At 33.3% G+C, this 23110-nt stretch overlaps 2 protein-coding genes and 4 pseudogenes across 8 annotated transcripts; 1 reads left to right on the forward strand and 5 right to left on the reverse strand.

The window, feature by feature from the left end:
- Positions 1-3147: 3147 nt before the first annotated feature.
- Positions 3148-4430, reverse strand: LOC18606327 (21 kDa protein-like; annotated as a pseudogene).
- A 1522-nt stretch (positions 4431-5952) lies between these two features.
- On the reverse strand, positions 5953-6968 carry LOC18606328 (21 kDa protein pseudogene; annotated as a pseudogene).
- A 2262-nt stretch (positions 6969-9230) lies between these two features.
- On the reverse strand, positions 9231-13195 carry LOC18606329 (ent-kaurenoic acid oxidase 1-like). 2 transcript variants are annotated; one of them, XM_007039879.3, is made up of 8 exons: positions 12719-13194; positions 10991-11468; positions 10642-10905; positions 10446-10535; positions 10261-10339; positions 10041-10147; positions 9799-9920; positions 9231-9561 (listed from the first exon to the last, which is right to left on the reverse strand). In XM_007039879.3, exons 1-8 carry the CDS (start codon positions 12949-12951, stop codon positions 9435-9437), a joined length of 1500 nt encoding a protein of 499 aa, XP_007039941.2. In that variant the 5' UTR covers positions 12952-13194; the 3' UTR covers positions 9231-9434. The 2 variants fall into 2 exon arrangements, with proteins under 2 accessions (XP_007039941.2, XP_088661154.1); XM_088805028.1 differs by lacking the exon at positions 9231-9561 and having other exon boundaries at positions 9795-9920; positions 12719-13195.
- A 1924-nt stretch (positions 13196-15119) lies between these two features.
- BSH (transcription regulatory protein SNF5, putative (BSH)) lies at positions 15120-18570 on the forward strand. Of its 6 annotated transcripts, none has more exons than XM_088804949.1 (10): positions 15120-15898; positions 16034-16122; positions 16255-16343; positions 16451-16516; positions 16621-16668; positions 16813-16896; positions 17059-17097; positions 17189-17271; positions 17469-17531; positions 18234-18570. In XM_088804949.1, the coding sequence occupies exons 1-10, from the start codon at positions 15849-15851 to the stop codon at positions 18331-18333; spliced, it is 711 nt and encodes a 236-aa protein (XP_088661075.1). In that variant the 5' UTR covers positions 15120-15848; the 3' UTR covers positions 18334-18570. The 6 variants fall into 6 exon arrangements, with proteins under 6 accessions (XP_088661075.1, XP_088661076.1, XP_007039948.3 ...); XM_018118497.2 differs by having other exon boundaries at positions 15124-15898; positions 16249-16343; XM_007039887.3 differs by having other exon boundaries at positions 15124-15898; positions 16445-16516.
- Positions 18571-19713: 1143 nt separating this feature from the next.
- On the reverse strand, positions 19714-20630 carry LOC18606331 (21 kDa protein pseudogene; annotated as a pseudogene).
- Positions 20631-21899: 1269 nt separating this feature from the next.
- LOC18606332 (21 kDa protein pseudogene) lies at positions 21900-23110 on the reverse strand (annotated as a pseudogene).

Consider the following 23110-nt stretch of genomic DNA (forward strand, 5'->3'; position numbering starts at 1 on the left):
CCCACAAAAAGAGCCCGAGAAAGGAAGCTAGCAATGAAGCCAATATAGAATTTCAATTTAAGATGGGGCTAGAACAAAAACAATGTAGATATTGTATGTGGTGAGAAGTTTTTCCATTTAAAATCCATGACAAAAAAAAAAAAAAAAAATATATATATATATATATATATATATATATATATTTCTACTTTTTTTTAGCGACCAATTCATATTTCAAAGTCCCTTAATACATTAGTGCTAATTTATTTAAAAATGAGTAGAGATTTTCCTTATTATAGAAGTATGAGCTTGTTCGGTTTAATTTTTTTTAGTTTAAAATCTATTATGAAGCTTTTATTAAAAATAATAACTTTTAAAATTAAATTAAAATTATTTGATAAGTTGTTTGATAAAATAAATTTACCATAATGAATATCCATGTCATCTTCAATCACCTAATAAATTAAAACGGAACAAGTTTGCTTCAATTTTATATCTCATTTCAAATGTTAAAAATAAAAAAAATTCCTAAAAAAACGAAACAACTCTCAAAGTTGTATAATAGTAATAGTATTAGATTTTTTAGTAAAAAAAAACCTTTAAATAGTATCTGAATGTAATTTTAAATTTTGAGTTTTCTTTTTTTTTAATTTTTATAAGAACTAAAAAATTTTAGATTTTACTATTCTGTTGCTAAGTTTTTTATTTTTTTTTCTAATAGTCTTTATAGAGTGAGATAGAAAAGAAGGAGTTTATGATTTTGCATTGGAAAGGATGATTTGTAGAGAGAGAGAGGAGAGGGAGACTAATTGAAAGAAAGGGATATTTTTGAAAAAACTGGTATGTTTTTAAAAAAAGAGAAGAGAAAGCTTCTTTTTGGAGTTTTTCTTTAAACTTTTTTTTAAAATTTTATTCTTCAAAAAAATGTTGTTTTTTTCAAGAGTTTTCTCTAAAATCTTGTTTAACTTGGTTTTTGCTTTTAAGAGGTAAATAAGTTGAAAAAAAATCAAGTCAAATAGACACTTAATTAATATATGTTATTTTTCATCCACAAATATATAAAGGGCTTGAATTTCGCTCAGTGACCTTAATAAAAAATATTAAGCATCCTATGATAAATTAAATTATATGAAGAGAACAGCATTTTAACCACTAATCATGTTGTCAGTACTTATCAATTCAATTATGCTTGATAAAAAATTGTATGTTGAGAAAGAAAGATATTTTATCCTCATGGACCCTCACCTGATGAAGATTGAGATATTTTGTAACGGATTCTCGAGCATATTTTCAAGGAGATAGTAAACGTGCAAAACTTTGTTTCCGCAACATGATAGAAAGCATACAATTAATGTAATAATATATTTAAAAGAACAATGATAGCACACTCGTATAATTCAATGAAGGTTAAAATTTTATTTTATATGAATAAGAGGATCAAAAGTTATTTCTTAGAGGAATATCATATGAAGGTGAGACCCCTTTTTGTTTGTGAAGAATGAGATTTCTTTTTTCGAGAAAGTTATTATTGTCTGAATAAGGTAATTAGATTGATTAATTGTTCATATATAGACATATAGACTGATCAAATAACCGTTTTATAGATTAATTACCATATATAATGTTTTTCCCTTCTAAGAAAAAGAAAAGACTTAGGTAATTACATAGCCAAAAAAAAAAAAAAGAAGCTAATTCGTAAAGAGGAAAGTCAAATAGTGACTGGCTAGCTAGGTTCCATTCCTTATTTACTGCATCTTAAACAATAAGAGATCCCTTACATGGTGCACAGGCACATGGTAGATAAGAAATTCCTTAGCAGAGGCACATGAAATCACGGAATATAAAGCACATGACAAAATCAAAGTCCCTCAATTCTTACTTATCTTGTCGATCTGTTAAGGAGAACGTCAATGGATCCAAAACAGGACAAGAAATTAATAAAAGAAAGGGATCTTCTGTGTGCTGACCGATAAAACTCTCTCCCTCTTTTACTTTTTTTTTTTTTCTTTCTTTCTTCTGGTAGAAGGCTTGAATTAAAGTCGGGGCATGTGAATATTCTATGGAAAATGCTCTCCGCCCACAATCTTAAATTAATGTTAATTTGAGGTAAGCTCGTTGACCTCACAAAGAAGGAATCTCTCAGATCTCTCTCTCATGGACCTGTTACAACTAACGAGCAAATTATGAAACTGGGCTCACCTTTCTGATTTTTTCAGTTATTCTCGACTTGAGATTTTCACATATGGGCGACCAAGGTAAGTTCGCCGTCCTCCTGGCTACACCTAGATATCTTTATCAATTTAATCCCCAAACTTTATTAAGCTACTATGAGCCTATTCGTCTTGTTAACTTGCGTGTGGGAAACCATTCAAATTTAGCGTCACGCTTCTTCCACTAGCAATTCAAGCTCTCCATTCTCCATTCATGTCTATGAAGTATGATTATGAAGTCTCTATCTAACCAAAATTTTACCTTTTCTCTTTTAAATTTTCTGATCAACTTAATTTTTAGAGAATTTTGATCATAAAAAACTTTCTGGCTACTTTACCGACCTTTTCTTTTTCTTATAGATTAGATTATGATAATTTGTGAGTAAACAGAGTTATTCTTAACTAATGCTGGAAACTTCTAATGAATTTTTTATTAAAAAAATGAGTACAGCTGATGGTATTTGTACCCAATTTCTAACTCTCTAAAAACATTAATAAAAAGTCTTCAGTTTAGTTAATTCTCAACTAATTAATATTTACAACTAAGTAAAAGTAAAAGCAGTAAAAGTAATTAATTAAAATATATATATATATATATATATATATATATGTATGTATATTTGAAATCCTCAAGTCATATAGGAGGAATGTGAGTTCTTCCTTTACTATATTTTGCTTCTGCAAAGCATTCCTTTAACAGCACTGTGCCTTGATTTCAATCAACCAAACGTCTTTTAATCTGTATTCATCTTCTCTGGCTGATATAGATATTAATTTTCATTTAAAATTAGATTGACTTTTGCATGATTAATGATTAGAATTGAATAATTATAAATTTGTAATAAAATGATGAAATGTATAATTGATATGAACGCAAACCGCTAAGTCCAAAAAGCAAGTTGACAAAGGAAAAAACTAGAATGCAAATCCCTAATTAAGGTGACGGGTTTTGTTACGACTAATTGTACGTGGCAGCACAGAGATTGACAAAAGCCAAAGCAGTGCTTGTCATATGCATACAACTTTCACAATTTGATTCGTCACAGTAGTTTTGACATTCCCATCACGGCTTTCCCAGAGAAGCCATCCATGCAAGCATCCTCATCAGTCAAAAGCTTCGTTCACACAGGTTTCTATATCTAGGGGTGTCTCAAATCGAATCAAAATAAATTTAGTTTTTTCGATTTGATTAGTTCAGTTAATTTAGTTTTTCGAATAATGTGATTAGAATAATTCGATTATTAGAGTTAATTTGACTCAGTTTCAATTAAAAATTTTCTTAACCGAACTAATTGAATTTGAATAACAATATAATGAAAGTTTCGTATGAGAAATAAATCATAAACTATTTGTTGTTATTTTTATTTACATTTTTTAATTATTTATTGTTTGTATGAGTATTCATCTTATTTATTCTAATTGTTTATCATCATTTTTAATATTTTTGTAGTATTAATTTATAAAAAAATGCAACGTAAATAAATATACCTAAATAAAAAAAATTTTCAAATTCGATTTTTGAAAACTAAACCGAACTAATTGAATTAATTCAGTTTCGGTTAATTCGATTATTTTTGAAATTCGATTCAATTCGATTTTGATTATTTTTAAATAGAAATTTATTAATTTAATTATTAATTATCTAAAATTGAACTAATCAAAATACCCGTTTGCTCTATCTTATTTGTATCACTCATTCAAAGGCCAAAACTATTGCCTCCAGTATCCGGACCCATTTTACCAATAGCCCTTTTCAGCTTAACAAGTGATCCCTTTACTTCTTCCACGCAATCACGCATGGCTGCAGTCTATTTGGGCTTTAGCCGCTGGCTTTTGGAGAGTTCTATACGATCGTTGTTGAAGTAGAACGTGTGGTGTCAGGCGTGACCGAGAGCGCGGAGCTGGCTTGGACTTTGGATGCATAGCGCTGGAGAAAGTGGTGCAACACAGGTCAGGGTAGGTCGTGGCACCGCATGAGGTTCTGATGAACTCGGTGTTTGTTTCAGTACGAAGGATTTTCCTAGCTGCTTTGCATGAGTTTAGGAGAGTTGAAACATGAAACTGAATGAGGATGAGAAAAAGAGCTGCTATTGAAAAGTGTAAGCTTGCCATCTCTCTCTCCTTCTCTATAGAATGAGTTTTAATCGATGACTTTATGCAGGAGAAAGATCTCATCAATTCATACCCAAAAAAAAAAAAAGATATCAATCTATAAACACCAAAGACGACCATGGTTCCAAAAGAAAGAGCCAAGTTTAAACCCTTGATGAGGTATTTTCATCATTAAACATTTAAACTAAGGTTTATTTATATTAATTTGGTCATTCGAAACAATAATGGGGACTGTAGTTAATTTGAAGTTCTGTCAGCATATATATATCTTAATTAAGCACGATATGTTTCAGCTCTTAAAAAATGGATAGGTCTTTCTTTTGAAACTAATTTAAGAAATTAATATAGTTTTGTCTATTTTTTAACTAGTGTTTCATCCAAAAATACCTAAAAAATAGCTGGAAACGTGCTAGTAGGCCCTATAGAACCATATTAAGCAACATATGATAGTTAATTAAAGGATTACAATTAACAGCATCCACTGAACCACCAATAGTGCCAGAATTTGGCAATTAAAATATGCCCAAAGGAATTTCTTTGTCAAAGATGAAAGCAAGACATATTCTATCCTCATGGACCCCCATCTAGACATTTACATATTTGTCAATTCATTCTTAAGAGAAAACGTGCAAAACTTTGGTTGGTAATTGTCATTATAATTAATATAAACAATAATTATTAAGAGAAAAGTTAGCAATCAAAGAGAATAATGACAGATCAGACGCTTAATTCATAGTAATTGCGATCGTTGTTGGAATATTATAAGTGAAGATAATGTTCTTCAAAGAGGCTACAACTAGAAGAAGACAAGAATGATGGAGAAATGTCTTTACTTTTTTTATTCCAATTTCTTTTTCAAAACAATGTATATCATACTTAATTATTCATTTTCTCACCACATTGTCATTTCTATTTAATATTTTAAATATGAGTTTTTTTTTTTTAAGTTGACACTGCAATCTCAATGTAATGCTAGACCGGACCTCATCAATGAAAATTAGGTGTAAATGAGAACAGAGATATAAAAGATAGAAAAAGTGTTTCAATATCGTGCAAAACTAAGACCAGAGTGATTGCAAAGGGGTGATTACAATTAGGGACATTTCTTTGGTCTATGTCTTGTTTGCCAAATATATAGTATAAAAGATTAAACAATAATAGGTTGAGCTATCGTTATCTATTTGAGTGGTGGAATTTTTCTGTAATTGTATTATTATCTTTCTCTATAATTTGATTTGATGAGCTATTGCTAGTCTTTTATCTTTAAGATTTAAGACTTGTTATAGTTTGCAGACTATGCTGAGTTAATAAACACATTTTTCAAAAAAAAATTAAACATTAATGAAAGATGAAGAGTTTTACAATTGACTTAATTGAACCAATAATCAAAGTTCATACTTATGATTACTTGAACATTTTTTTATGAAAATCTTATTTTTAATAATTAAATTGTAAAATATTAGTATATATGTATGGAAAAAAAATAACTCTTGACTATTTGAATAGTACAGGACTTTTTTTCATTTTAGCCAATGAAATTGTAATACATATAGCACACATATGCTAAAGCTTTAAACAGTCACATTTTTTGTGAATAAATCATAAATCTTAGTAAACTTCGCAAACAGTACAAAAATATAAAGCATCTCAATGTAACGACACTGATCACTCGATCTGAAATATCGCCAAAAAGCAACAAAATCGAAGAAATTAAGCTGCTAACAGATAAAGTGACCTGGCTTTGGTATTTCTCGTACATTTTGGTTTTACCCGGCAAGTGTCAAGCCCTGAACAATATTGTTATTATTATTATTAAAACTTCCCATTTGTGTTTGATGAACTCAATTATTCACTCCCAAAAGTCATGTAAATTTAGTCCAAAAATCAATTTACTTGTGGAAAGATTATCAATCAGTCCATAAGCAAAACGATTCCGAACAAGAATTTGCAAAATTTTAGCCACCTATAGCCAGCAAAAAACATATGAATAGGAAATGAAATAGAAACTCTATATAAAGGCAAAACCTCACTCAAAATGCATAACAGGTAAGCTATATATGATTAATGAGTGGCAGCAGCATAGCGGTTGACAAAAGCCAAAGCAATGCTCGTCAAATGTGCAACCTTCACTACTTGTCTCCTCACTGTCTTGAAATCTCGTTTCATGGCTTTCCTGGGGAAGCCACCCATGCAGGTATCATCATTAGTCAAAGCTGCACTCACCCATGTTTGTAAATCACTCATTCGACTACGAAAATCGTCGCCTCGTCGAGGCGGACTCATTGCACTAATAGAGTCTTTCAGCTCATCGACAGAGTCCCCTAATTGTTCCACGCAATCACGCAGGGCTGCAGCCTCACTGCGCTCTAGGCCGCGGTGTTTGGATAGATTTATAAATGCTTTCGTAGTAGAACGAGTGGTGTTAAATGCCATAGAGAGGGCAGTGGAGGCTAACAACCTGGGGCTACCTCGGATTCTGGTTGTATATCTAGAGAAGGTGGTGAAACACAAGTTTGGATAAAGAGTGGCACGGCAAGAGGTCCTGATAAATCGGGTGTTTCTTCCACTAGGATGAATTGGTGCAGCTGCTAAGCATAAGTTCAGATTAATAGTGAGCTGAATGAGGATGGCAAGAGCAGCTACTGAAAAGTATGAACCAGCTGCCATCTTTCTCTCGGTGGAAGCTTGTTGATGGACGGATCTCAATTTATAGAAAAATATGGACCATGTGCCCGTGAAACGATTCCGCAAAAAGTGCTAGAAGTACTTTTAGGAGTAACTAATAAAATATTACTATTATTTTCTTCTTTCGATCATATACAATGTTGTTGCCTACGAATTAATTTGTTTGTTTGTTTAAACGAAGACCTTAATTTTAGAAATTAGTTCATATCTATAAGTTTTTCATCAACAATTCAGAAAGAGAAAAGCTGGACCTGTGCTCATTGACCCCTATATAATTTATTGGACATACATTTTAAAATCAATCAATGACAGTTAGATCATGGAAACAACACCTATTCCGCTAACCAAACTGCAGGAGTTTGGAATAGAAAAGGTGATTTCCCTGTCTTAGAGTATTCTGTTCTGAAGCATATTGGCAAAGAGAGAATGAACGTGCTTTCACAACATTATCCCTATTGCCAACAACAACAACATAGTCAATGGCCTGCATATTCCGCTATAATTAAGATCTCTCACACCAAACAAGCTGATCAATCTAACCTCTGCGCAAGTTTCAATCCCCAAACAATACCAATATCAACAAAAATCAAACCCAAGGCAAAAAATTATACTAGTACATTTAAGAAAAACAATTTAGAGAACAACGAAATATCATAATGGTCATGCACTGTGAACCAATGGTCAAGGAAATTACTGAAGCCAATGTTTATCAATGTGAGGATGGGAAGAATATATAGAAATCCTTATATTCTATGTCTTCTGATTTCTTTTTAGTTCAAAATTGAGATTGATGAATACATGTAGTGAACTAGTGATAGATATATCCAAAATTTCACAGATATCACAATCCCTTCCTCCTTGACATCAAATGAAAAACCACCTAAATGCGCCATATGTTTTCTTTTTAATCCATCAATTTGTTTTTTTTTTTGTTCACTCTGTTTTTTTATAATTTCTTGATTATTATTAGGTATAGTGTTAAAAAAATTATCTAAACTTTTCAATAAAATTCAAATAAGGCTTTATTCTTCTATTACATTCAATTAAACTTTTATATTTTTATTTTAGATCAAATATACTTTTATGACTAGTTGTTGACTTAATAAAAATACTACTTGTCATTTTACAGTGACATGGAAGGTGAAAAATGCAAACATAATCATGTAATCATGTCACGTGTCACATGACAAAAATTATTATTTTTAATTATCTAAGTAACTAAATTATTGTTATTCTATTCTATTTTTAATTTTTATTTTATAATTGTTTAAAATTAATCTATTTTTTATTTATTGCTTAAATAGTTTTTAAAAAAAAATTCATTTTAAGGGATTTTGAATTTTAGTTTATTTAATTGTTTAATTTGCTAAATTATTTTTTATGTAATCATATAATTATTTAGAATTAAATAATCTATCTTTACTTTTATTTATCGCTTAATTTACCTAACAAGCTATGTGAATCAATAAAAAGGCTTTGGGCCGAATCTATTGGGCTTACCCACCAACAGCTCGCTCCCATTTCCCTCTCTAAGCCTGATGGTCATTTTCTCTCCCATTCGCCGCCGATCCTTCCTTTGAAAAACCTAAATTTGTGGTTGAAGTTTTGGGTTCCAGTGTGTGGTTGGAACTTGGATGATGTTGTGAACTCTTGGATTTTTTGTAGGTGAGTTTTTTAAATGTTTCGTATGCTCGCTCATGTGGCTTTGTTGTGGGCATCCCTGAAGTAATCCACTTTTAAGAATGGCAAACTCCTAACAGTTTGATAAATACTTGGGCTTTTGTAGTGTCATTGATGAATACACTAACAGTTTTTAATTTAGTTTCTGCATTGCTGCATTGAGATTCTGTACAATGAATCATAAACCATATTTCGGAGATTGTCGGCAACTAAGAGTAACTCTTTCTTCTGCAATGCTGTACTAACAGATGAATTTAACACAGAAAACTGTGATAAAATCAATCTTAGCTCGTGTTAGAGCAACATTAATCCTATACCAGTCTATGACTCTTTCTTTGGACGGTAATCTTGGTAAAATTTAGAGGCACAGATCGCAGCTTTATGGGAGGCTTTCCGTGTTCCGAAAGAGTTACATTGATAGGATCACAATAAATTTGCAGTTAATTTACGCAGGCTTGGACAGTGTACTATAAACTCACTTCCTATAACACTTGGTGATCATTTGTGAGCTATAGATCAATAAAGTTGATACTTGTTTTCATTTAATTTGGCACAAACACCACATTTTAGCCTTAAGAACTGATTTATAGATTGTGAAACATTTCCAAACAATAGTATGCCATGAGTTGGATTACTATAAAGTTGATAAGGAAGCAATATTTCACCACCTGGTATTAGGTGGGTGAAATATTGCTTTAGCAATTATTTATTAATATTATCATAGGTAGTCTTTCAAAGAAGAAATGATCATCATAGGTACAACCCTATTTATATGTTCCATTTTTCTTCCTTAGGCAGAGACACCGGGTGTTTCTTGATTCTTGCCATGCAGTTATCTGCGGGCCTTGAATGCGGCAAATACCTAATTTTACTCTCAGGGTTAAGCCGCTCCAGCCTGCAACACACCAGAACAAAGGAAAATATTACTAGTTCATTCTTAGAGAAGCATGCTCTAATCGAAGTTGTGCTTAAAGGCATTTCCAATCACCAAACTGTGTGACTTCAGCGTTTTTCTTGGATATTCGTTGGTGTTTGTGATGATATAATGTTTCTTTTAATTATAAAAAAAAATGTGAAAACCGATAATCACATTATAAGTAAGATAAATAACCAACATTGCAAAATAACTTACTGATAGTTAAGGAGAAAATGATGAAGAAAAATAGCAATTTCAAGCTTGGCAAGATCATTTCCAGGGCACAATCTGCTTCCTGCTCCAAAGGGAAGGAAAGTCCCTGCTTTGGCAGCATAATCCTGCACAGGTTTTTAAATTTGTACAATTAAAAAGTAATATGTTATGCTTATAGCTGATGCACGTACATACAGAGAGAAAAGCATTAATATAAAGAAGCATGAAAGAGCTCTAAAACTTACATCCCAGCGAGAAGGATTAAATTCTTTTGGATTTGTATAAATCTCAGGATCCAAGTGAACGCTTCTGAACCAGGTTAGAACTTTCCATCCCTTGGGAATGGTGTAACCTGCAACAAGATCAGTAATGTATGGTCTTGCAGCATATCGTAAACTGACCTAAATTAAGAAATTCTATAATATTGTTGAGAAAAGAAAAAGGAATTCTAGAATATCAAATTACCGCTTATATTGACATCTGTTATTGCCTCGCGGAAGACCATCAGTGAGAATGTTACCAAGCGAAGCGTCTCATCAATCACCTTCAGAAATCAAATTAACGAGTGAAAGGAAAGGTCCTAAATTATACTCAATATCGTACAATCTCCGCCCAAGCCATAAAATTCACTAGATATAACAAAGAGGTACCTTAGAAAGATAATCCATTTCTCGAATATCCTTAAGCGATAAACCCTTCTGTGTTGGTGGCCTTTTTTTAATGATCCTCTCCTGCTCCGCCTGTAACATTGTCAAGTCTAATGAAAAAACAGCAAACGAAAGTTCTAATAATGCTCAAGAAAGTAAATTAACTAATAACAAGTTTACAACATCTAAATTATGTTACCTTTGCTTTCTCTAGAAATTCCGGGTGTCGTTGCAGGAAAATAGTGGCCCACATTATAGTATGACCAGAAGATTCATGGCCTGCATTCAGGTACATTAACATAATATCAATGATTTCCTCGTCATCCAATGTTTCACCTTTCTCGTCTTTGACATCTATCAAGGCATCCAACATGTCTTTCTTCTTGGTTGAGTTATTTATCTTCTTCTGCTTTCTCCGCTTATTCACTATGGATTGAAACACTGCCACTAGGTTTTTCCGAGCCTGAAGGAAAGAAAATCCAGTTCTATCCCTCATTAACGTACCATAATCATTTTCGCATGCAAGAACAGAAGTAAGAAAATCTCACCTTGAGGGCTTTGTAGTAAGCAAAACCCGGGATATTGATGGCCATGGCTCTAACTCCATAGTTGAGTGTTGTGTACTCCCTTTCCAAGGCTTCCATTTCCTCTTCGCTTTCTGAGCTGAGGAAAATATACATTATTATCCTAAAAGTGAGCTTTCGGAGTTCCGTTAAGAATTCAATTTCTCCCATGTTGGACCATTTGTCCAAGGCAGATATCACATTCTCTTCAATGTATTGGATGTACAACGACAGTGCTTCATGGCCATTGACAGGAGCTGCAGTTAAACGGCGGAGACGCTTGTGTTCTTCATAAGAAATGCCAATAAATGATTTCTTTCCAATGAGCTCCACTGTGGCAGTAGGCCATCCAGGCTTAAATGCATCATCATCATTCAACACTCTCTTACATGTTTCGGGCATTGTAACAATTACACTCGGGTTCCCAAACATGAAGGCCTTGTAGATGCCAATGTGTCCGAACCTGCGTTGTTTGTTCCATTACACAGCAAAAGTTATTAGCACATTGGGAAATGAGCTCGTGCATCAATGAAGTTCTCATAAAAATGCAGAGAAAAGCTAAAGTTTTTGAGAGTTAGAGTATATATTTATAAAAAATAAAATAAAAATTTATTTATTTATGCTTGATTATTCAGAAAAAATAAATATTTTATGAATTAATTCATTACTTTATAGCATTATCAAAAACATGTAAGTCCCTAAAGTTATTCAAGTTTGCACAGATACTGTTAAGCCCAGGGTGTTTTCCTTTATGACCGCGATAGCTATACATGTTGGTTTGTAAATTGTAAGTGTTAAGGGGAGAGAGAAATACTCAAATTTACCAGCTCTCTGATCGAAAAGGAAGTTGTTTGTTTGCAAGCAAAAAAGGAAAACAGACGCTCTGTGTTTGTGTTTGCAAACGTACAACATATCAACGCCAAGTTATTGCAGAAAAACACAAGTCTAGGATAGTGAAGCAGACTCTGTTGATACGCGGGTTTAGCAAATAGCAATAGTAGGCGACAAGAGAGCCAGCTGCCCCATTCCTCAGACTTGAAGTCGTGGGTCCAGAAACAAAGTTCGAGCTCAACTCACTTGGTGCCAGAAACATGTATTTGTGTTGAAAACTGAAAAATGAAAACTGAAAGTTGGCATAGGATTCGCTAAGATGAACGGTGAAGGCTTGGAGTATTCCATCACAGACTATCCAGCTGGGCCTGGGTCATATCCTGGATGCTCCTCATGACACTAGCTAATATGCATCTATGATAAATTGATCATGTTGTACAAAGTACTAGTACTCCATTAAAATTGCCAAAGGCCGCCAACGTTAATCCACTAATAAACGCAACGTATTACTGTAATTAAAGAAAACACTTATGTGGCAGCAAAAATGACAGAGGCCAGCCTCTCTCTCCCTATGGACTCAATCAAAGTATGAAACTTATTGCCCTGAGATGACACGCAGATACAAACAGTTGGCCGCTCCATTTTGAACCACTTCCCTACTTTAAACGATCCTCCATCCCAACAAATTCTATTTGGATTTTCCTTTCCCTGTCTAATCGACAATTTTAGCTGGTGGGGATAGCTATTGCCAGAGAGACTAGAGTATAGAGATTGAAATTCCTGTATGTATATCAATACAGACATACACTGTTTTGGGGGCACATCAACTTGTATATAAATACCCATAGAAACTTGAAGAGGGAGAGCGGTGAGGGAAAGTACCTGGAAACGAAGGAACGGATGAAAGAATCAGGATCGTCGGACTTGAAGGCTCGCAGAAAAGACCACATGTTGCCAATAAAAGGCCAACCCAAATCCCCTGGCGGCAGAGAGTACTGCTTATCACCCAACTGGGATTCATACAGCCACCAATTCACTCTCTCCAGAACCCATTTTACAGACGCCAAGCCAGCGAATATTGCTAAGAGGACCATCCACATCGACCCTATCTCCATTACAGGTGTGCTGCACAGCTTTAACACCGATATTTGTGTATCAAACTTGATACTTCTCTCAAGGATGTGAGTCTTTCTCTATCGTACGTTCTCAATGGCTATTAGAGCCACTATATATAATAGACTATCTCTGAAAGTGATAAAGATAAAATTGAAGGCAGCATTTAGAGCATTTAAGGACAGTGACAGAGAGAAAGGAAAGCAAGATCAGAAACCATACTAACGGAAGGCAAATGGGGAAAGCAAGCTGGAGCTCCATTAACTTTCTATATTAAAGGACCTAGGAAATAGAAAAAGACAGGAGGGGCTTCCCTGCGTTATTTGCTCTTTTGTCGTTTCTATGTTGGATTTGATTCTCTTTAAGAGGCTTCTCTCTACTTACCAAACCATATTCAAAATGAATTGATTAATATATATTTGCTTTTATTCAAAATTAACGTACAAACATGCTACTATCATAGAATGAATTAATTAACATTTCTAATTATGCGTTTGAAATAAACACTATACGATACAATCATTCCTTCCCCTATATATTTGAGCTAAAATACTTTCATTAGCATTACATAAAATTTTAGGAAAGGAAACCTTATTTTTTTCATCATTTCTGCCTTCTTTAAAATGAAATTTACTTAATATGGAAGATGCCGTGAATTAATCTCTACCAATACATGATATCTATAGGTTGAAGTAATCTATCACAAATTAATTTAATCTTTTCCTAAATTCTTTTTTTCATTTTTGAAAGTCAAAGTGTCAGGACTGGCCCTTGGGTAGGGCCACCAAGCAAAAGCTTTTGACCCTAAATTTAAAAAAGCCTCATATTTTTATAATATAATATAATTAGTTATATAAAAATTAAGATAATTAATAAAATATTTACCTATTCTCTAATACCTCTCACTTTCACATTCTTATTAATTCTCAATTAATTATTTTATTTTTTTATTAAAAATATATAAAAATAAAAGATAATTAAGAAAATGACATATTCTCTCATTTCTCAAATTATGTGTCTAATAAATCTCTATTTTTTTATCATTTCTCAATTCTTATAATGCTATTAATTTGTAGCAATTTCTCATATTTTCAATAAATTAATAGTAATATTTATTTAATGATTTTCAACCGCTATTTTTTTCTCATCTATTTCTCCTATTCCAATCAACTAACGTAATATGTATTTAGAATTTTTAACAGCTATTTTTTTCTATATATAAAACTAATTATTTTTATCAATTTGTAATATCCACTTTTAAATTTTTCTTTACTCATTTACTCTTTCTTCCTTTAACTTTAGTTTTCTTTCAAAAAATACATAGAAAATTTGTTATACTATAATCTGCATAAAGCAGTTAGCCTCATTTGCGGCTTGCATTAAATATTCAATAATTAAGTACTATTATTTTAATCTTTGCATACTTTTTTTTTTAATTTAAAGTTTATGTTATATTGTTATATTATTTTTATTTTATGTGATAGTTGATTTATTTGAATTAGAAATTGTGATTATTGATTTTATATTAGCCATTTAAAAAATATAAGATAATTATAATAACTAAATATTTTTTGTATTTTATAATAAATATTTGAATATGTCAAATTAAAAATATGAATCTGATTATTCAAAGCTTAAAAAAGAAAAAATGAAAGTTTAATACAATCTCAAAAGGAGCACTTGATAAATTTTTTACAAGTAATAAAAATAATGAATAAGAAATTATTAAAGAAATATTAGAAGAATTTGATTATAAAATTTTAATTAGAAAATTTTCATCTCAAAAAATTAAAAGAATAAAATTTTAATAAAAAATATCTCATTTAAATATTTTGTTTTAAGTTTTTGAGATTATTGAGCCATTCCTAAAAGTGTTCATTTCAAATATTTTATGTGATAGTGGGCTAGGCAGTTGGTCCTTACTGGGCTTCCACGGGCTGGGCCCACTCCTATCTTCTCGGCCTTTTCAGCTCAGCCGCCCCATTTTTTTTTTTTGTCACTCTGAGCCGGCCATTTCACCTATATGGGCTGCTCTCTTCCTTTCTCTTCCCCTTTTTTAATGGGCCTTTCTCTTTCATTTTTTGCATCGTTGTTAAAACGACGTATTTTTGGCTCCTTTTTTGTTCCCTCTTTGGCGGTAGCACCTTTCTCTCTCTAGAAAATCCTTGAAAACCTTTCTTGGGCCGCTCCTGCCATCGCCGGCGGCCTCTAAACTCCCTTCTTTTCCTCTTTTCTTTCCCCGTTTTACCCATTGAAAACCCTCAAACACTCCCTAGAAATCCAACCCGAACCCAAATCTTCCCTTCTCTTCCTCTCTACCTACACTAGCACTAAAGCCTCTTTTTTTTTCTGCATTTTCTTCTTCTCTGTTTTTGTCTTTTTTTCTTTGTTGTTTCTAGTGATTTTGTGTGTTTTTTGGCTGCTGCTCTATAGGATTTTTTTTTTGTAGGGTTTTTCCCCTTTGATTTTTGTCGTTTGTCCGTTTCTTTTTTTCTTTTGTCTCCGTTTTTCCTATTTTCAGATTTCTTCTGATTTTTGTTTTTGTTCATTCTTTTTTTCTCTGTTAATCCGTTTTGGAAACTCTAGTTCCGTTTTGGAAACCCTTAAACCGGTTCTAGAAACCTTAAAACCGGTTCTTTGGAAACACTAATTTTCGAAAACCCTAAAACCGGGCTTTTTCGAAACCCTAACAGTGGTTCGAACGAAAGGCTTAGGAAGCCCGTTTAGAGCCTGCGTAAATTGGATATTATGAGCCCAAAAGAGGACTGAAATTTCAAGATATATCTGTTTTCTTAGACAAAAAATCGAAATTAAAGAAGGAGAGGTGATAAGTAATATATCCAATTATCGATTGATTATCCAAAAAAAGAAAAAAAAAAAGTTCCAATCCTCTTTCAATATGAAAGCGCCGGCATCAGCCTCTTGGAAAGCCCCTCTCAAGTTCAGGATGTAAGCTTCTCCTCCTCCCCCTCCTTATCCCCATTCCTTCTTTCCCTCTAGGTTTACTTCTAATACTTTTACGGCCTCGAGTCTTCATTCTTATTAGCATAAAAAGGTTGATCGCTAATTTTTTTTGACTCAAAGGCCTACAGCTGAAAATTTAGTACCCATTCGGCTGGACATCGAAGTGGACGGGCAGCGCTATAAAGACGCCTTTACTTGGAACCCTAGTGGTATGACCTTAAATATCGTTTCTTATGAATTCAAGAAACTTCTTGGAACTTTTAGCTACAATTTGCTAACCAAACATGTTCTCTGTGTGTGTGGGTGCGTATACATATAATTATGTGTAAATAAAGATCCAGATTCGGAGGTGGTGATGTTTGCCAGAAGGACCGTGAAGGACTTGAAGCTTGCCCCTGGTTTCATTCCGCAAATTGTTCAATCCATTCAGGTAACTATCAATTGTCAACAATAATAATTGACACTTTAAAGCCATTCTGTAGTGTTGAATTTAACATTCTCCTATTCTTCACTCTGCGCATCATTTATTAGTCACAGCTCGCTGACTTTCGATCTTATGAAGGCCAAGATATGTATGCCGGTGACAAGATTGTTCCAATTAAGGTTTGCCTTTCATTAATAAAATACCAACAACATATATATATATATTGCCAATTTCCTTTTATGAATTTCTAGCACCTACTTACCCATCGCATGGATTTTATCAGCTTGACCTTCGAGTCAATCATACTGTTATCAGGGATCAATTTTTATGGGTAAGAATGTAGAAGTGTTTTGTATCATATTATATGCTTCCAAGTTGCGAATCCCTCCCGTGTTTACTCATGCTTGTTCATTCTTTATCTTTCACATTCTATGTCAATCGGATGCTTGAATGTAGTTATCCTAATTTGTTTTAGGACTTGAACAACTTTGAAAGTGATCCAGAGGAATTTTCTCGAACTCTATGCAAAGATTTAGGCATTGAAGACCCTGAAGTTGGGGTAAGTAGTATGTTCTTAGAAGTATACCAGTAACATATTCTTCCTACCAGAAAGGATGAGAAACAGTTACCACACAGTATTTTTCTTTTCAACACTGTTTCCTGTTCTGTTTCTGTTCTTTTAAAATATTTAATATGTATACCATTTCTTTATTCTTCGCAGCCTGCAATTGCCTATGCAATTAGGGAGCAACTTTATGAGGTAGCTACTATGTGTTTATAAAATCTTATGTTGTATGGCATATTGGTTATTTGGTTTGAGTTGTTTATCATTGTAGTGCTATGTGTTTTAGATTGCAATTCAAAATGTAACTTCAGCAAGAGAGAACAGAATAAGCAAGAAGGGTCGCCGGGGTGCTGAACATTTCCCTCCCAGGTTTTTGTGTTGTTTGCTTATAATATAGCCAGAAATAGGGGGAAGGAACTTCTTTTTTTCTCATCAGAATGGTTTAATACTTTAATCTAAGCATTTTTCTCCCCTTTTTCTTACTACATTTATTTTGTCTAAGCATGTAAGACCTCATTGTTTTATGTATGTCGATGACACTACTCTCTGTTTTTCCTCTCTCACAGTAAAGCAGGTGGTGCTGCACTGGATTTGATAAAGTTATTCAGTTTCAGATCAAGTGTGGTTCGGTAGGCCCTTTAAATAAATCTTATGCAGCAAAATTCTTTCGTAATGAGCCTTGAAAATTTGTTCATGGTCTGGAATTTTGTATTTAGCGGGTAGGATTTGGATTTTAAAATCTAAGATTTCAAATTAGTTCTTCTAGTATGTAGTTGTTAAAGCCAACAGTTAGGATTTCTTACATACTCCCATATTAGAGAACATCCCGAATTTATGATAGGTTGAAATTTTGAAATCAAACCTAGATTCATTAAAACAAAGAATTTGAAATTCATGAATTTGAAATCAACATTATTGACGTTTATAAAGTTTAAATCCAAATCCATATTCAAATTTAGGTTTCTAACCCAACCTTTGATTTTATTGTCATGGTGGTTTAAAATTTGCATGAAAGCTGCATGTCAAAGTGAAATGATCTTGAGACTTACCCCAACAAGTTTAGGATCTAAGTACCTTGAATTTTAAAGCATTTTTTAATTGATTTTGTTCAAAGCAAGCTAATGAGCTTTTCTATAAGCAATTTGCTCATTGCTTACATCACAACAGAGCAAATGTAACATTGCTCTCCATATGAGTTGTGCATTGCTTTTCCTATAATGGTATAACTACATTCAGTTTATTTGATCTCTGATCTCTATGATGTGTCACTTTATTGGAAAATTTCATGAGAGAGATACTTACTGGTTTGCCCTTTGTTTCTGATGTATCAGGAAAAGAAAGGAATGGGGTTATTATAAACCTACTCTCGATCTTTTATCAAATGAGGACGTGGATGCCCTTGAAGCCAAAGAAGAGAGGAGCGGTCGGTAAATAAACATAGTATATAGGATGCTTGTGGGTTTCTTTCTTTCTTTCTAAACAATAGACATTTTGGAAGGCAGATTTTGGTGGTCATGTAGATTATTGCAGCTTAGTTGTAGAGTCATATTTCCGTTCTTACTTTATGTGAGTTTAACCAAGGATACAACAGTTAGATTTGTAGTCCACCAAGATAGATTTCTGTTATTTTGTAACATTACAAATTCATTATAATGCTTTTGTAATTTATCTGTGACTGTATAAATGGTATACCAAAACTGATATGTGCATTACAAACATTATCAAAATCCAGGTTTCCTATAATTATCAAAATCCTCATTTCCTTTTCAGTAACTACTCAGTCTCATGTTAGTTAATTACAAAAAGAAATATATGACCCAAAATAGTCAAGGTCGGGCTCAGGTTCTTCACATGGCTTTTAGACTTTCGGTTAAGAACTGAGCCTGACTTAGCTTATTGGAACTGCCGGTTGAAAAGAGGCTGTCGTCCCTCTTATTTAAAGATTAATGGTAAGATAGATTGCGCACATAAAATACACGTATTCTACATGATCCGTTCGACAACATGAATTTGGATTAATGCGTTTGACTTAGAGACCCAAATTAAAAAATTCACTATTTAAATTTAATAAAGTTGTAAAAATTTAAATTTGAATACATAATTCATGATAAATCTTTTTAAAAGTTTAAATGCGTATATGTGAATAGTATTTTGACTAAATACTCAAATAAGTTTTTGAATTATATCAAAAAAATCAATTCAATCCTTATTTTTTTTATTACGTTCAGATAAGTCTTTGAACTTCTATTTTGGGTCAAATAAGTCATTCTTTTTAACTATTGTCTAATTTTCATTAGTCAATGATACATGTGACACTTTTATACTATGTCATCTGTCACGTGGCAAATGACGTGGTATTAAATATTATTAATTAGGATTTATGCGTTTACGTTTTTACCTATTTACTCAATCCTAATTAACAATATTTAATGCTACATTATCTGCCTCGTGGCAGATGATGTGGAATAAAAATACCATATGTACTTTTGACTAATAGAAGTTAGTCAACTGTTAAAGAAAGGGGTTTATTTGATTCGAAATAAAAATTCAGGGATTTATTTGAACGAAATAAAAAGATAAAGGTTGAATTGATTTTTTTGACATAATTAAGGAACTTATTTGAATATTTAGCTTTGTATTTTATACAAAAACTTTATAAAAAATCATTCGAATATGCACACAAATTAATAACCCAAGAAAAAAAAGTGAAATTCAATTTGATACAGAATAATAACAATAATAATAACAATTAAATTTGTAAAGAACGATTGGAAGCAATCTATATATATATATATATATATATTGCTTCCATTATGCAAAACAAGCTTTCTTCAATTTATTTCCAAGAAAAAAAGGAGAAAAATTCAATCTGATACAGAATAATAACAATTCAATTGGACGCAATCTATATATTAATATATATATATATTGCTTCCATTATTCAAAACAAACCTTCTTCAATTTATTTCCAAGAAGCAAATTAACGCCTAATTAGGTTAATTCTTCTGAGCCAAGGCAAAGCTCTTAACAAGGTTTAATGCATTGCTTGTCAAAAGTGCAACTTTAACAACGCGTCTCCTGACTCCACGCTTCACCTTGCTTCTGATGGCCTTATTAGCCAATGCATTCATGCAGGTCTCCTCTTCATCCAATGCTGTGTTCACCCACATCTGAATATCGTTCATTTGAACCTGAAGATCAGAGCCTTCGGCACGGTCCATTTCCTTTATAGACTTTCGCAACTTCTGCACTGAATCACTTACATCCGCAATGCAATCCACCATGGCTGCAGCTTCATTAGGTCTCAAGCCGTGCACTTTTGACGTATGGGCTAGCAACTTTGAAGTCGCTTTGGCAGCGAAGAAGGTCGTGTTGAGAGCTGCATGGGCTAATAGCTTGGGGTCGGCTTTGATTTTGCTTGCATGGCGTGCAAGAGATTTAAGGCACAACTTAGGATAAGTTGTGCCTCTGCAAGAATTTTTTATATACTCTTGGTTTGTAAGATACTCATTGCTATGAGATTTTCTAGAGGCTGAGCATGTGTTAAAGTAGGAGGAGAATTGCAGAGCAATAAGCAGAATTATTAATGCATGGATTGAAAATGTTCTTGCCATGTCTCAATTTTTGGTGTATTATGGGGTAGTTTAATGAATTGGAGAGGGGAAGAGAAAATCCCAATTTATAGAAAATCCTTCCTCCCCTCCAAAGTCTGAGAATTTGGGTTTCCTTACAGGGAAAGGCCTGTTTCAGAATATAGTAGCTAAGCAATAAAGATGATATGATAGCATTAATGATTCCAGAAATCCAAAATTTGTATTTCTACATTGTCTATCGCAATCCTAGTTTAAGCTCTGTTCATGGAAGAGTTAATATATATTTATTTGCATGTCAATTGCCAGAAAAAGATTTTTACCGATCCATTTTTACATTAAAAACAATATTAATTTGAATTCTATTTATGATGTTACATGTGCAAAATGCAATGCATGTGTTTCATTGTCTGGTTTTCTTTCATTAAACCCCAACAAGCAACTCCCTCCTTATTCTTGCAATGGGGTGACTTAAGTATCTGTTTCTCATTCTTCTGCTAATCTGAGTAACTCTCCTTTTCTGCTAATAGAAGATGATTTATCAACGTTTGAAATGTATCAGATAAATATTACTACTAGATTTTGCAGGTTCGATTTTGATCTGGGTCAGCCCAGATCATAATGTTTCTACTCTTTAGCCTTCATTTTTGTCCAGATAATTCAAGTATCTCTAGAAATTGCTGTAATGATATTGTTTTCTGTTCAGGCAAATCATTGAAACTGTTCTCTTCCCTACATAACAAAGTGAAAAGAAAAATGGAAAATAAGGCTGCAATTTTGCTGTTTGAAAGAGAAACCAAATGTCATATCACTCAAATTTGAATTATGAAAATGTCACCGGTTGGCCTCAAAAGCATGAGAATCCATGCCTCCACAAATCCTGTCTAGCTTTTACATCCTGACTGGACCCGCAATATGATATTTCCTGAGAGCACTAAAATATCTTATGCAATTTCTAAGGAAACCAAAGATCAAGCAGGGTAATAAAACATGTTTATATTTTGATTCATCAGTTAGGCTTTTGTTTGGACAGTTGTGGCTTTGGGGGTGTAATTTTGGGAAAAGATTCAAAACTTTAGTTGGAATGTTTTGGACTTGTATGAAAAGAAACTGGATGATCCACAAACAACAATTTGCATGCGCATGCAACTGCAAAATCAGGAAATCCATATCATTAACCAACGGGTGCCTGGGGCTAAAGTAAACATCAAATCAGTTATTAACTTTAGGATTAGACAAGAAGCTTCCCCAAAATTTGTCGATGTAGATGTTGCATCTATAGATACGGATTCATGGCCAAAATAATTTTACAAGATAATTAAGGGGAAACAAATGAGTGTGTAGATTATGAATAGCTTAAATTCTGTCTTGTATACTTTAATCCAACAATAATTGAGAATTTTCAGGTGGGAGAAGAGATTGAAAGCAGACCTTGATTTTTGACATTGTAGTACATTTCCATAGCAGTCCACACACCAGAGTTCCATACTCCTTTGATACAGTACAGAAATCAAGAAACAGTAATAAACGCAGTGCACAACACAATCTGCCATCTCCTGCTATCTTACAACTCTATCAACTTGTGCTTCTAAATTTACTTTGGGACAAAATTTTCTCATTGCCCCGTTTGAAAGCATACAACTCCCAAAGCAAATTGAACATGAAGCAACAGCTGCATAATTCTAAAACAGACTAAGATAAATCCTGTACATATTAATCTTCACTGTGTTACTATAAGAAATTCAAATAAGGAGAAAGAAAACAAGGGCTTCCTTAAGTAACTTCTCTTCAAACTTTCACGAGAAGTATTCCAGATGAGGAGAAATTAAGGTAAGTTACTTTCAGTTGAGGCATAGTTGTTGATGAGAGCCAGGGCATTGCTTGTCAAATGTGCAATTTTAACAATTCGTTTTCTTACCATAGTTTTTGCATATCCATTCATGGCCTTGCCTGCAAATCCATCCATGCAAGTATCCTCGTCTGTCAGCGCTGCGCTAACCCAGGTTTGAATATCACTCATTGTAAGGGAAAAATTTGAGCTTCTAATGTGACCAAGTTCCCCTATAGACTGTTGCAACTCATCTACAGAGTCACCAATTACCTCAATGCAATCTGCCATGGCTGCAGCTACCCTAGGCCTCAAACCATGGATTCTTGAGATCTTTATCATCAACCTTGAAGTTGATTTGCTGGCTTTAAGGGTTACGTTGAGCGCAGTATGGACTAACAACCTGGGGCTGGTGTTAATTTTGCTTGCATAGATTGAGAGGGAGCGGTAGCACAATCTGGGGTAAGTTGTGGTGCTGCAAGAAGATTTGATGTACTCGATGTTTCTTTGGCTGTGAAATGGTGTATCAGCTGAGCTTAAGGCTGTGTAGGTAGTGAATTGAAGGATAATTAGCAGGATCGCCAGTCCATGGCGTGAAGATGAGCCTTCCATTCTCTCTCTTTCTCAGGATTGGTAGGAAAGTTAAAGGGTCGAAGTTTATGATTTTAGAGAGGGAAAAGAATGGTCGATTTATAGAAAACCTTAAGTTTGTGGTTCCCACGAATGAGGAAGGAAAAGCCTGATTTGAAGGGGAAATAAAACTACCATGGGTAGGAAAGCATAGGCAAGA

The sequence above is a fragment of the Theobroma cacao genome, chromosome 3, assembly GCF_053813885.1.
Source record: "Theobroma cacao isolate CCN51 chromosome 3, ASM5381388v1, whole genome shotgun sequence".
In the NCBI taxonomy this organism is placed as follows: domain Eukaryota; kingdom Viridiplantae; phylum Streptophyta; class Magnoliopsida; order Malvales; family Malvaceae; genus Theobroma; species Theobroma cacao.